The sequence below is a fragment of the Malaya genurostris genome, chromosome 2 (assembly GCF_030247185.1).
Source record: "Malaya genurostris strain Urasoe2022 chromosome 2, Malgen_1.1, whole genome shotgun sequence".
Taxonomy (NCBI): Eukaryota; Metazoa; Arthropoda; class Insecta; order Diptera; family Culicidae; genus Malaya; species Malaya genurostris.
Window position 1 is genome coordinate 199,047,704 of NC_080571.1, and position 13,605 is coordinate 199,061,308.

The window sequence follows — 13,605 nt, forward strand, 5'->3', positions numbered from 1 at the left end:
CACCAGCAGAGAAACTCAGAGACGTATTTTGGCAGGGAATCGTGCGTACTTTGGACTCAGAAAAACCCTTCGAACCAGACTTTACGCACGAAATTGACCATCTACGAGACGCTCATTATACCGGTTGTTCTCTATGGCCACGAAACCTGGACTATGTTAGCAAAGGACCAACGCGCCCTCAGTGTTTTCGAAAGAAAGGTACTGAGCATCATCTATGGCGGAGTGCAGATGGAAGACGGAATGTGGAGACGACGTATGAATCTCGAATTGCAACAGCTGCTAGGAGAACCACCCATCGTACGGACAGCTACAATCGGACGTCTACGATGGGCTGGGTATGTCATAAGGATGTCGAACGACAGCCCAGTGAAAATGGTTCTTGAATCTAATCCGACTGGTACAAGAAGAAGAGGAGCGCAGCGAGCAAGGTGGATCGATCAAGTGGAGGACGATCTACGAAGCATTCGTACCTTGAGTGGCTGACGACGAGTAGCCATAGACCGAGTTATGTGGAGACGTATACTTGATTACAGCAAAGGATACCCCAAGACTATAGCTGTTAGGTAGGTAAGTATATGATTGGCGTTGCGTATCAACCACGAAAAAGAAACTCACCAATGCCATCGTTTTCGTTGGTAGACTTTAAGGCCTATATTCCAAGGAGGTTTTGAATGGACAGGAACTTCCACACACAATACCACAGTATGTCAATGGGCTGAATATAGTACTACGGAAACATACCGCACTCAAAAGTTATTCTAAATTCACCAGCCACGCGTTCATATACTGATTTCAGAGAATTCTTAGAAACCCCCGATCTTAACTAGATTCAATGAAACCAAATAATTCCGTAATTTCGTATAATTCAATTCACTGAAGCATGTTGGATTGTTTTGTATACGTATAAAACAAAATTTCTTTCATCATGCAAAAGCTGTTTTACACGATCAATTAAATTAAATAGAAAGTTAAACAGAAAACCGCGCGTTTTCAAATGAAACGCGTAAAATACGTCGCGTAAATTATATTGTTTTTTTTTTCGTTCAGAGGTTAGGTTTTTTTTAATAATTTATCGTCAGCGACTGAAGGAAGATAGATCACACGCACTTCTATAGAATTATCTTCCCAATAAACTGGTACGTTATACTTCATGTTTTCATACTGAACGTAGAGCACATTGTTGTTGTCTTTAGTGAATTAAATCGTTTTGTGTGTTTTGCTTTGTTGAATTGCATTAGCTCTTTAACAGAAGATTCAAATTCTTGCATCGAGGGTTGAATTCAACATTGCTTGAAGTCAACAGTGATTGTATTTTTTGCGATGACTCTTTTTCCGGAGCCTTTTGTTCATAGGTTTGATTATCGAAAAATCGTTTTCTTGTTTTAAAACTGTATTGTTTTTTTTTCATCGTTCCGACCGTCAGTGATGTTGTGAGTTTACTGTTTAAAACTGGGTATGAAAGCTGACCGAGACCAACTTAGTTCTGATTATTTCAAAAATACATTTTTAATTTTTGTCTAGTCCTACACTTAAAAAAATCAACAAAAACGAAGGTCAAAGTATTCCGATATACGATTTCAAGCAGATAAATGCAATGAAATTGCAAATTCAAATCATCATATGGCACTACAATTGGCATTACTATGAGTTATGGAATAATTGAATCTGTCTACAAACACTATGATTGACATACTTGCAAGCAAGGGCAAATGGCTTTGAAGCATCATTAACATTTTCAATACAAAAAGAACGAAAACTCGAAATTGTATTCTGTGATAACTGTCATGAAACTACTAAAATCGATTCTGTTTTCAAGTTCAAAGATATTTTACAAAACAAACCTTTCGAAACACTCCAAAAAAACGATTTCAAACAATATCCCGTCATCCGAGTGCTGATAGTTAGATAACATAAACGCAAGTACTTGCATTAAAACTAAACAAGTTTGGGTGATGACAAATTCTCCACTCGACGTGAAATATGAATACAGACATAAACACTTGTCAGAGCATACCAAAACACGGTTCCAATCTCCCTTTTCACCATCATCAAAATACTGAAGAGCTCAAATTTATCAAATCCTCTTTCATCCAGAGTCCGGTGCGGAATCCGAAAAGTAAATTCCTCCGAATCCGGTAAATGCATGTGAAATAATAAATTATCATTTCAAAAGCATAATTTTCGGCACCGAAGCAGCAATTATCATTTGCTGGATCGTGCACTTTTCCACATGAAACCCCCCCATGGAAAAGGGTTTCCGACACCGGAAGAGCACGAGCCCCCTGGTGGGGCTGCCTATCAAACCGCTTCGCGCAGTGGGATTGGTTGTTTTGCTGATTCGCCAGACCAGATCCCGATCAATTCACTCTCGTGCCAATCCGCATAGCAGGACCGGTCGCCATTATGCAGAGTGAAAATAAACAGTCTACTGTCTGGTGCCCCACTCCGTCATCGCCACATGGTTGGTGGAAAATTACAGCCTACCGGGAAGTTGACGCACCCTTTTTGCACCGGTTGGCAGCCAGGGCAGTCCGAGCTAGAATCGATTATTAGTTTCTCTGAATTCTGGGACCCCACAGGACAGTAAACACCAAAAAACGGGAATATGCTGAGCACGCTCCGGGTGGCTAAGCGGGGAAAATAAAATGTGAAATCAAATCGCATTCCGTGGTTGGCACGCAATGACAATTTGATTGTGATCCGTGCCCGTCCAGGGGAGGCTTCTGTTCTGCGGGTTTGTGCTGGTGAGGGGTCGTGATGTATTGAAGGTCTAAATCGAAAATTGAACTTTGTTTTAATTTCGTGGGGTGTTAGTACAATTTTGTTTTGGCTTCGGAACACGAAACTTTTTTTTTTGTAACATGTTGCGTTAAAACACGTTTGTCGAATTTCGATATAAATTAGGTTTACGATTTGTCGGTTCCACGAGTTGCTAGACTGAAAACTGCGGATTACACATGATATCATAAGACGATTTTCAAAATTGCTTAAAAATAAAAAATACCTACCGACTAGATGCGGATTACAGCATCACCTCTGATTCGGCTACACCTCTGCTCTGAACCAAAAAAAAATGTTTTGATTGACAGTGCGCTTGTCGAAAGTGAATCGCGCAAAACATGCTGGAGCAATTTGTTTAATGCAATTTTAAATAAATTATCAACCATTTTGATAAATAATCTTGATCGCCGGACTGAGTGTAAACGACTGAAGTGCCGTAGTATTGGTTATTTGCTCCGCTGCTCGGGGATTCGATGGAAATAGAGATGGATGACTGGATGGAATGATGAGACTATGTGATATGCAATTTATAACCCTTTTTCGAGACCAAACGCGAGCCGCCGGTGGGACTCTCCGTGGCACCTCCAACGGTAGCTCAGTGCCGAAGACGCGCATGGTTCATAGCAGGCCAGGCACACAGCTGGGTTGCCAGGTTCGTACAACGTAGTAGATTAGAGTAGTCTGCAGTAGAGTAGAGAGGAATGGTGGTGCAATGGCGTTTAATGTTTCATTTATAAGAATGACTGCCGATGTTCAGCGCCAGACACTCTGCTAGCATATACTGTTTCTCACCAGTTGCTGCCACCGGTTGCCCATAGACGAACGTAGAGTGGAGAAAAAAAATTAATAACGATGTAATATAAACACCATACGGTGCCGAGGAAAAATCTTTGACTGACGTCGAGTATTCTTGACAGCATTCGCTTTATGGGATTCTGGGTTGCGCTTTTTATTGCGACGCTTCATTCGGATCCGTCTAAATCTGAATAACGTCGTGTATAAAATCTTTATCTTTAACGATGGGTACTGAATGGAATTACTGTTCCAATTAACAGTTGAAGGCAAACATTTTGATGACACTAAACTTGTTGAAGCTCTACAAAACATTGTTTGTATATCAGAATCTGAACTAACTGAAAAACTAATAACATGCATAGCCGCTTCATCTGAGTGGGGTGGAAGTGATCTTTCTATATTATTCAATTTGTATACTTTACATGTATATTTGTATATTGTTCATTCAACTACTACATGAAATATTCCAATTAGTAAAACAAAGATTATCAATTTTATTTAGAATTTATATGCTATTCGTTGTAAATTCGTGATCTTCGATAACGGACATTTTTTACTACTGTTGGCTTGAATTGATACGATAATCTCTTTTCAAATTTACTTGCGGCTTTCGCATTTTACGCGGTGTAACGAATGTTTAGCGTTCTCTTTGTTTATATATTACAGCAAATCATAGAATTCTTTTTAATTCGTTCCTCTTGAGCCGAATTTCGATCACCAAAAATAGTAAATGCATTTCACTTTTTTTTTTGTTTTCGACTAGCAGAACAACTGAATACATAAAATTATCACCTGCATGAATAGAATAATACCAAATTAAGCTATTTTCAATGTTAAACTAAAGCGTAACAAAATTGAAATACGACATAAAACGAAAATATTCAAAATATATTCTAATCATTTCTGAGCAGACATGCCTTACGATTTTGAAAAGACACCGAATGAATGTCCCAATCAGAGCTGCAATTTGTCAGTCACGTCGAATGACCTTGACAGACTGACTAAAATCATTGTCAACTGTAATCTATACTGTAAAGGGGACTGTCTGAAGAGAATGTTTACTTCATGGTTGTCAAATTTTCTCATCTAATACAACCAGCGATGCCAGATAGTAGTAGTGTCATTTCCGTAGATAGACATTTTTCTCGGAAGCGCTCACGGTGAAAAGTTTCCTTTTTTTTGCTCGTCAGACAAAACTTTTTTCCGTAGTTCTCCGTTGATAAATTTTAATTTCCGTTCGAATCCGTAGATCTACGGAGATTTCCGTAGATCTGACATCGCTGAATACAACTGACGAAATTCAGCACTTCCACACAAAAAAATAAGAAGAAGAAATAATGTTGGTAATGATGGAAAATCCGGAATTCCATCATTACTCGTGTTATTACTGAACTCGCAGACCTTACACGATAATTAAAAAAAGTGTCATTACTTTTTAGTAATGACACTTTTAATGATCGTGTAAGGGCCGCTAATGCGCGTTTGGGCGAGTGAAATATCGAGAGAATTTCAGGTTTGACATACCGGCTCTCAGACATTCATTACATGATGATTTGTAGAGCCTGGTTGGCAGCTGTCCAGTGACATAAGCTATCCAATCTTTATCATACAATGTTGCTAGCTGATAGTGACAGATATCAGCTCTGGTCCCAATACAATAAAACAGTGAATAACTATTTCGCTAAGTTTGCATAGTTTATATTTCGAAATTTTAATAAATATGATCAGAGCTAATAGAGTGACAATTGACTTAAAATCGACGAAAATGACGAAACATAAATGTCACTCTCGCAGCAGAATGCAAGAACTAGATCCATGGCCAGTCAACTACGAAAGCGGAATAATAGTTTCAAGCTTGTGTTCTTTCTTTAGTTTACTCTTTCAGTCATTTTCAATTCTCAGTGAAAATCGTACAATATGGTACTGTGCAGTATCGATATTCAACCGAAGCTTTGAGAATCGATAATGACAGAAAATGATACACAATGATTTTACCTGTTGGTGTTTGAATCTATAGTAGTTTTTATTTCCAATGAGGTTGTGTATGATAAATCAAAGTTATTACATTTCAGTCAGTGTTGAACAGTCGTTCGCACCGCTCGCGTATAGCTCTTGGCTCCTGGAAATTTTTTCTGGCTACCTAGAGTTTCATTGATTCAAAGCTTCAGTCTATTTCAAGGCTACCTGAATCGCTAATAGTCTTTTTAAAGTCTAACAATTAGTCAGCCTTTCTCAAGGCTATACAAAGAGTGATATTAGAGTGACTAAGAAATTAATCAGCCTTTCTTAAGGATAGCTATTCAAAGAACTATACTTCGAACTAATCAGTCTTTATTAAGACTACCACAAAATCAGTCTTTATCAACACTTTTCCAGACTAGGAGTCTAATTGAAGACTAATTTACCTAGTTAATTTAATTTAAAATTTCATTCATTTCAAAAATGCCTGCGTTGAACCGGAAAGGCAACAAGCCTAAGGCAAAAATAATTCAATACGGAATAAATCACAATCAACATTTTTCTAATAACATTCACGATCTTATAGAATCTGAATGTAAAAATAAAAGACAACGGACGGATTTCCCTTCCGTTGATCCTATGCCGTCTAACAATATTCACGAGATTGTTCCTGAATCCGATTGTAGCGACATAGAAGAAAATTCTTCAAAAATTCCTAAAATGGACGCTTGTCGTTCTGGGAAGAAACAACAATCTATGCCACCAGTGACGGTGATGATTTCCGACTTCAAAGCATTCCGTACTGAGATTTCTACTTTTCTCCCGGAAGTAAAAGTCACATTTCAAATCGGACGAAGAGGAGAATGTCGAGTCTTGGTTGATGGATTGGAAGATTACGAACGTCTTATTCGCTATTTATCCGAGAAACTTCATAAATTTTATTCATATGATATAAAATCAGACAGACCCTTCAAGGCTGTCTTGAAAGGCTTATCAAATGATCAAAGTACCGATGAAATTAAAAATGAACTAAAAGAATTGCTTGTATTTGCCCCTTCCCAAGTAATACTTATGAAAAAAGAGCGAATGGTACTTCTAAACCACGTTCTGGAATTTCCCATGAACTCTACTTAATACATTTCAATCGAAGTAATGAAAATAATTTAAAAACTTTACAAAAAGTACGTTTCATTTCCCACATTAAAATTCATTGGAAACATTATAAACGGCATAATCGTATTGCAAACTTAACGCAATATCGTCGTTGCCAAGGCTTCGGCCATGGAACCAAAAATTGTCATACGGATATACGGTGTTTGAATTGTGGTAAATTGCCTTCGAAAGGCGTTTGTCCAATGAATGAAACCACTGATAAATTTTCATGTTCAAATTGCGATGGAAATCATAAATCCAATTATTTTAAATGTCCTGTCAGGGAAAAAATTTTGAACGCTCGTTCGCTTAGACAACAAGTCAAATCAACGACCTTAAATTCACAGAATATACCTGAACATTAAAAAACCGTTACAAATGCCACGCCTGATTCTTCTAAGGCACTTATTTCTTCGAAATTAAAACAAAAAACAGGTACACCTTCCAATTTGTCTTCTAACGAAAACAATTTATTGACAGGTAGATCGACCTCGTCATCATCTTCTTCTAATGTCAGTTATGCTAGTATAACAGGTAGAAATCTACCACTTAATTCTTCTAATGTAAATAATCAAAACACAGGACCGCCTTGCAGTCCATCTTCTAACGAAAACAGTTTATTAATAGGTAGATCGGTCATATCATCTTCTTCTAATGGTAGTCTACCTACAAATATTCTTTCAATGCCATTCGCTTCTTTAAATGAAATTGATTTAGGCGATATAACTGAAAATAAAATGATCTACCAACAAGATCAACTTTTTCAAATGATCATCCGAATGAATTCGACTTTATCACTTCTTGAAGCATTTCAAACCGGATGGCAATTTGCAAATAATATTATAATGAATTTAAAATTTAACAGTGATGTTAAATAATTATTTGAATATTTTAAATTGGAATGCTCGATCTTTAAAATCGAGTGAAGATGAATTTTATAATTTTCTCAAAGTTCACAAAATTAATATTGCCATTGTGGCAGAAACTTTTCTTAAACCAAATGTCAAATTGCAAAGCAATCCACATTATGTGGTTCATCGATTTGACAGGTTTACTGGAATGGGTGGTGGAGTTGCCATTTTTGTCCAACGGCAAATTAAACATCGAAGTTTACCTTCTTTCAATACTAAAGTTATTGAAAGCTTGGAAATCGAAGTTGATACCGCAACACATCCGATCGCAGTGCCAAATGATGCGGAATTGGTTTAATGAGTCTTCTCGCCTTGACGACCGGAAGGCGAATGAGAACTACGACCTGAGCGTTTGAGGTTTTTAACCACGCTCTCCGATACCGCTGCTTGAATGCGTCTTCTCGCCCCGATGTCTGCTTCCATCCAACGCACAAGAGAAATTATCTATTTTCAATCACTGTTCCCCTTTTATAACATATTTTTGATGAAATAGTGAAAGAATTATGTTGCTGCCATTAATACAAGTCGAGATATTCACGATTAAGTTCTGCCCATTTTTCCATGTGGCTATTTTTTAAAAGGCGCCCCATAGTAAAGTAAGTCGTATTCACGACAAAACAGAGCCAGTGTTGGGAAAAAAATTAATTTCATCATACGCTGAAGTAATAAGAGCGCAGGCTGTCACAACTGCGCTAGCTGTGTGTTTGAGACATGCATAATGCTGCGCTCCTGTTACTTCTATAAATCAAACCAGCCGGAATTAAAACAGTCGCTATAATCATTATTTGGAATGTCGCTATAATCACTATTTGGAATTTGGAACAAAAATATTGTTGGTTATATTTACCCTCCCTTTCGATTATCTTTTTATAGAAATTTTGTGGGTTTACTCCAACCATCAAGTTCTGCTAACACAGAAAATCACTTGAGAACTTCGATGTTCAGAATTCTGAATGTTTGATTCGTGAACTTAAATCTCGGAAGTGATTTTTACATTCACTGATTTTTTTTAGAAAATCTCTTGAACTTAGTGTTGTTCACCAGTGGTAAGGAAATAAACTTTTTTTGGTCATGATTTTCCAAGCACTGCTTAGAACTAATAATTTTGTTTAGAATGAACACATCATGCATGGCTTGCTAAAAAGAATAACTAGTCAAAAAAGGTTCTACACTGTAGCAATATTATGTACAAAATGTCACATTATTATTGGGCCAAAATCTGTTGATAATATTTCGAGCAAAACCAGTCATTACGCCAACCAAAAGAAAAACTTAAAATGGGATGCATACCCCATTTACTGTACTCTGCAGAATTTTGCATCGATACTGGAAGCCGATAAAAGATATTCACCATGAGCTCAACTCAGCTATGAAAATCAGTTTCGAATCCGAACAGCAAACTCCTTAAATTGAAACGCTTGGGCGACTCGAACTGAATGAAGCTCTCAGGACTTACTTCGACAGCTGCATCAACATTCATAGCATCCGAATTTACGTCCCCGGACATTGATGGCGCTAACGATCGTCGCTCATCATCATCATCATCATCGTGGTAGGGATTTTCTGTCCGCATCATCGCCCTTCAAAAATAAAAGCACCAAAGAGACGACCGGCAATCTGCAATGGCTGGATTGAAGAGCTTTTCTCCATTCGCACGCAGTGAAAATGAGCCAAATACTGCGACTTTGCCCGCAGTTTCAGCAATTCAGGACTTCTCCGTCGAAACATTCCGGCATTCAATGTGCTTCGGAAATTCCATCTCGCCCAACTTGAAGCTACCGACAAGGGGAAAAGTTTGAATAGTTATGACGGCAAAAACCGACATGGATTGAAAATATGGTGAAATGAAAATTGCTCAATTTACCAACCGGGCATTCCTCGGTGCTCGTTTCAATTTTTAATTCACAATTGTAACGGTCGCCACTCCCCGTGCCCCGCCACCCAGCAAAATGGGAAAACTTGCTCCGAAGTTCACGGGTGTTTGGGGACAACCGAAGCCAGGACGGGACGGCGACATTGCAGTTATTGTGGATATGTGCGCAGCAAAATGGCATCATCGATTGCTGATGATGGGCCCACATTGATGTAACGACCGGCCTGTGCCTGTGCCGGTGCCGATGCCTGTGTCTGGAAGGGCTTAATTGAATCGATTTCCACCACAAACTTGTCCTGCACGGCAAACCCGGCCAGTCCGGACTCGAACGATTGACTACGGTGACATCGCAACAGCTTCCGATGTCGATGTCTGCGAAAGGCCAATTGAAAGCGAGAATAGATTCCCTCTTTTGGTGTCGATTCTACGGCCAGGGATACGAGAATGGATCGAATCAAATGAAACTATTCGCAATAGTCAAAGAGAACCGCGGGGAATGCTTAAGGGATGAATTGTTACTTTTTATGGGTTGTTCGCAACAGGACTTTCCAATTAGAATGGGAAATGGATCGGAATCCGTTCGATTATTAGACCTACTCGGGACTGTGATTAAGAAAATGGGACTCAGCGGTCTCGATAAGCAATAGTCATACTTTTAATAATCCTATTTTTATTTATTCTATGAAATTCACTTGAAAACAAATGGACACTTGAACAACCACCTTATGCAATTATTTCTTAGGGATTCTACTTGCTATAATACGTACTTGGTTTACATGCAAATCGCTCCGCACACTTCGTGAAATACTAGAATTGCTTCTTTCTACAACCCGCAACTTGCCGCTTTAATGCGATCTAAGTTCAGCTTCGTAACAGATTCTTATTTGCATAAAACGACGGCAGCGTAGATTCAGTACCAAACCGATAAAATGTAATGAAGTGTTACTGGCCACACCAGCGCAAGACTCTCGTAATGCATTGGATTCCTTTTCTCTCTCGAGAGAGAGTCCATACCAGACTGACTAAAAACGGAGTTGAAAACATAATTTATTTCATATTAAACTTTCTTATCTATTGGGATAGCTGCCCTGGCCAGCCAAAGTACCATACACAGGATATACAGACTCCGCCAATCTTCTTCCATCACTGCTGTTTGTGTGCGAAAAAAATATGTTCCCTTACTGAATGTTTTTCTTCCCGTTCTGGTTTCTCGTTACAGAAGGATTAGTTTCCTACAGCATCCCCAAGGGCGTCATTCGGGGGATGGAAGTCGACCTCTCGGATCGGACCTACGACGGTGAGGAGGAAGGCGACCGGTTGGTCGGGGGCCTCGGTCAGCTGGTGGACGGCCAAAAAGGGGCAGACAACTTTCGCATCGATATCCACGGTTTCGGAAAGGGTAAGTACAACGGACGGACGGACGAACACACGCCAATATATGTTCACGATTTCCTCATACGGTTCGTCCCTGCTGGGAAAGTCACTAGTGCCAATGTTGCTCCATTTTCCACGAATGATGTTATAAATTGAAGGATTTATCATGCGGTATTAAAGTTGCTGAAAGAAATAAATCGAGCGGATATGCGGGGACTCGAAAAAAAAGAGGGCTCTCACCAGCGGCCTTGTGAGGATCGCAGGTCACAAAAGATAGTGAATCAAAGGCTGCTTCATATCTATCGGGGAAGTTGTTCTTTGTGCAAAGAATAATGGCGGTTCTTTCCACCGGGATTCGAGCGTGACGTCGATAAAATATTTGTGTGCCAAAATTTCTCAGTTTACGTTCGGGTTTAGAGCTTTGCTAACATCTTTTTATGGTGAAACCCCCATTCTTTTAATGAATAGAAATGAACGAAACCATTGAACGATGATTCGTCATTCGTTATAGTAACATGGAGAGAACGTTAAAATTCCTAAAGATGAACCAACTAACCAATCAAGAATGATTGTGTAACACAAGAAAAATTCAAATAATTGAACAAGTATGATTCCTTTCAAAATATCTGATCATGATTATTATCAAGACCATGAATCTTTATTTATAACTCGAATACATCCCTGCGTCATTCTTGCGGTTATATCTCAAAAATTACCTGCTCTTAAACACTTTAAAAAGTTGTAAATTTATGTTTTCTTAGACGAACATATACCAGCGTTTAAAATGACGCTTCGTGAAAAGCTGTATATGTATGTCATTCTTGTAATTCTTGAAAAAATCAGTCATTCGACGGATAACATTCTTTTGGCGTGAATACGTCTTGGTTTATTATGGGGCGCCATTTCAAAATTCACTCTGTGCAAGAATGGGCAGAACTTAATCGTGAATATCTCTTGTTGTATTTAACGCAGCAACATATTTTTTTCTCCATACCATCGGAAATATGATCAGGAATTCATGATAAAATTTTCAGTAGATAATAACCACATGAGATAACCACAGATAACTCAATATTGAAAATTTCTAAAATCTTTGGTTTGGTATGAACAAGCATTAATGTGAAACTCGAAACATCGCACAAAGCTTTGGATTGCTCTTTTGTTCTCACATCATACGTTATACATGTGTGTGCTTTACTTTCCGCCTGATCGCGTGAATGATTCTGACATGATTGAACAACACTTATGTTCACTTTTGTCGATAAGCGATCGAATGAGTTTAAACGACAAAATCATTATTTTGGGAGACTTTAATCTACCAGGCATTAAATGGATTCACGGTTCTTGTAAATATCTACACCCAGATGCTACATCTTCTTCCAAAACGAATATTACATCACGACTCCTGGACGATTACAATACTGCCGGGTTAGTTCAACTGAACAATAACTACAACAGCAACAATCGGCTTCTGGACCTATGTTTTGTCAGTTATGAATTATCGGATAAATGTTCCATAACCGTTGCACCTTCTCCACTAGTTAAAACTTGTCGCCATCACCCTCCCCTTCAAATCACTATACCAGAAGACACGCCCGTCGTTTTCAATGCCATTTCCGAAGCGACATACTACGATTTCAAAAATGGAAATTTCGATGCTATGAACCAGTTTCTGCTGTCGTTGAACTGGAGAAACTTATTTTCTAGTGGCGACTGCAACTCTGCTGCTATGTTATGGTCTCATGTAATCTCGTACTCCATCGATCAATTTATACCAAAAAAAATTCGTCGTGAACCGATACATCCCCCATGGGCAAATCCGATCTTGAAACGTTGTAAATGCGCTAAACGGTCTGCACTAAGAAAATTATCCAAACGGCCTTCGCTTCAATTGCGATCTCACTATATCTACCTTAACAACCGCTATAAACGACTGAACAGAATGTTATACGATGCTCACCTCCTTCGAGTACAAAATAATCTAAAAATCAACCCTAAAAGATTTTGGAACCACGTGAACGAACAAAGGAAAGAATCAGGACTACCCGATCAGATGTTTCTTGATGACGTTGAATCATCGGCGATATCTGAGATTTGCTACTTATTTCAACGACATTTCAGCAGTGTATTCTCCAATGAAATTCTTTCGAGTGATCAGATCTCCAAAGCTATCATCAATGTTCCTAGCCGGTCTCCAACAAGTTCTCACCCTTTCATAACTACTGCTATGATTGAAAAAGCGTGTATTAAGATGAAATCATCTTCCAAAGCTGGACCGGATGGTATTCCTTCATTAGTATTAAAAAAGTGCTCAAAGAGTCTTCTTATTCCACTGTCGATGTTGTTCAATATTTCTCTTAGATCAGGAACATTTCCAAATATTTGGAAAAAATCATTTATTTTCCCAGTTTTCAAGAAGGGAAATAAAGCCGATGTATCCAATTATCGTGGTATAGCTGCATTATGTGCCGTATCTAAATTATTTGAAACTATAGTTCTGGATTTCTTGAAACACAACAGCAACAACTACATTTCAGAAACTCAGCACGGATTCATGCCGAAACGATCAACTACAACAAACTTACTCTGCTACACTTCTTTTATAGTTCGATCTCTACAAGCACGCCTACAGGTTGATGCAATCTACACTGATTTCTCTGCAGCCTTTGACAAAATAAACCACCAAATAGCAGTAGCTAAACTCAATAGACTTGGCTTCAGTGGATCGTTGCTAAATTGGCTCGAGTCGTATCTAATTGG

The 13,605-nt window shown here is 38.6% G+C and overlaps 1 protein-coding gene across 3 annotated transcripts in view; it reads left to right on the forward strand.

Moving 5' to 3' along the window:
* Positions 1-13,605, forward strand: part of LOC131426972 (discoidin domain-containing receptor tyrosine kinase B) — a 702,887-nt gene that overhangs the window by 493,294 nt on the left and 195,988 nt on the right. For all 3 annotated transcript variants that reach the window (XM_058589807.1, XM_058589806.1, XM_058589808.1), the window contains one exon: positions 10,691-10,870. In XM_058589807.1, coding sequence (XP_058445790.1) covers positions 10,691-10,870 — 180 coding nt within the window. The remainder of the gene's footprint in view (positions 1-10,690; positions 10,871-13,605) is intronic.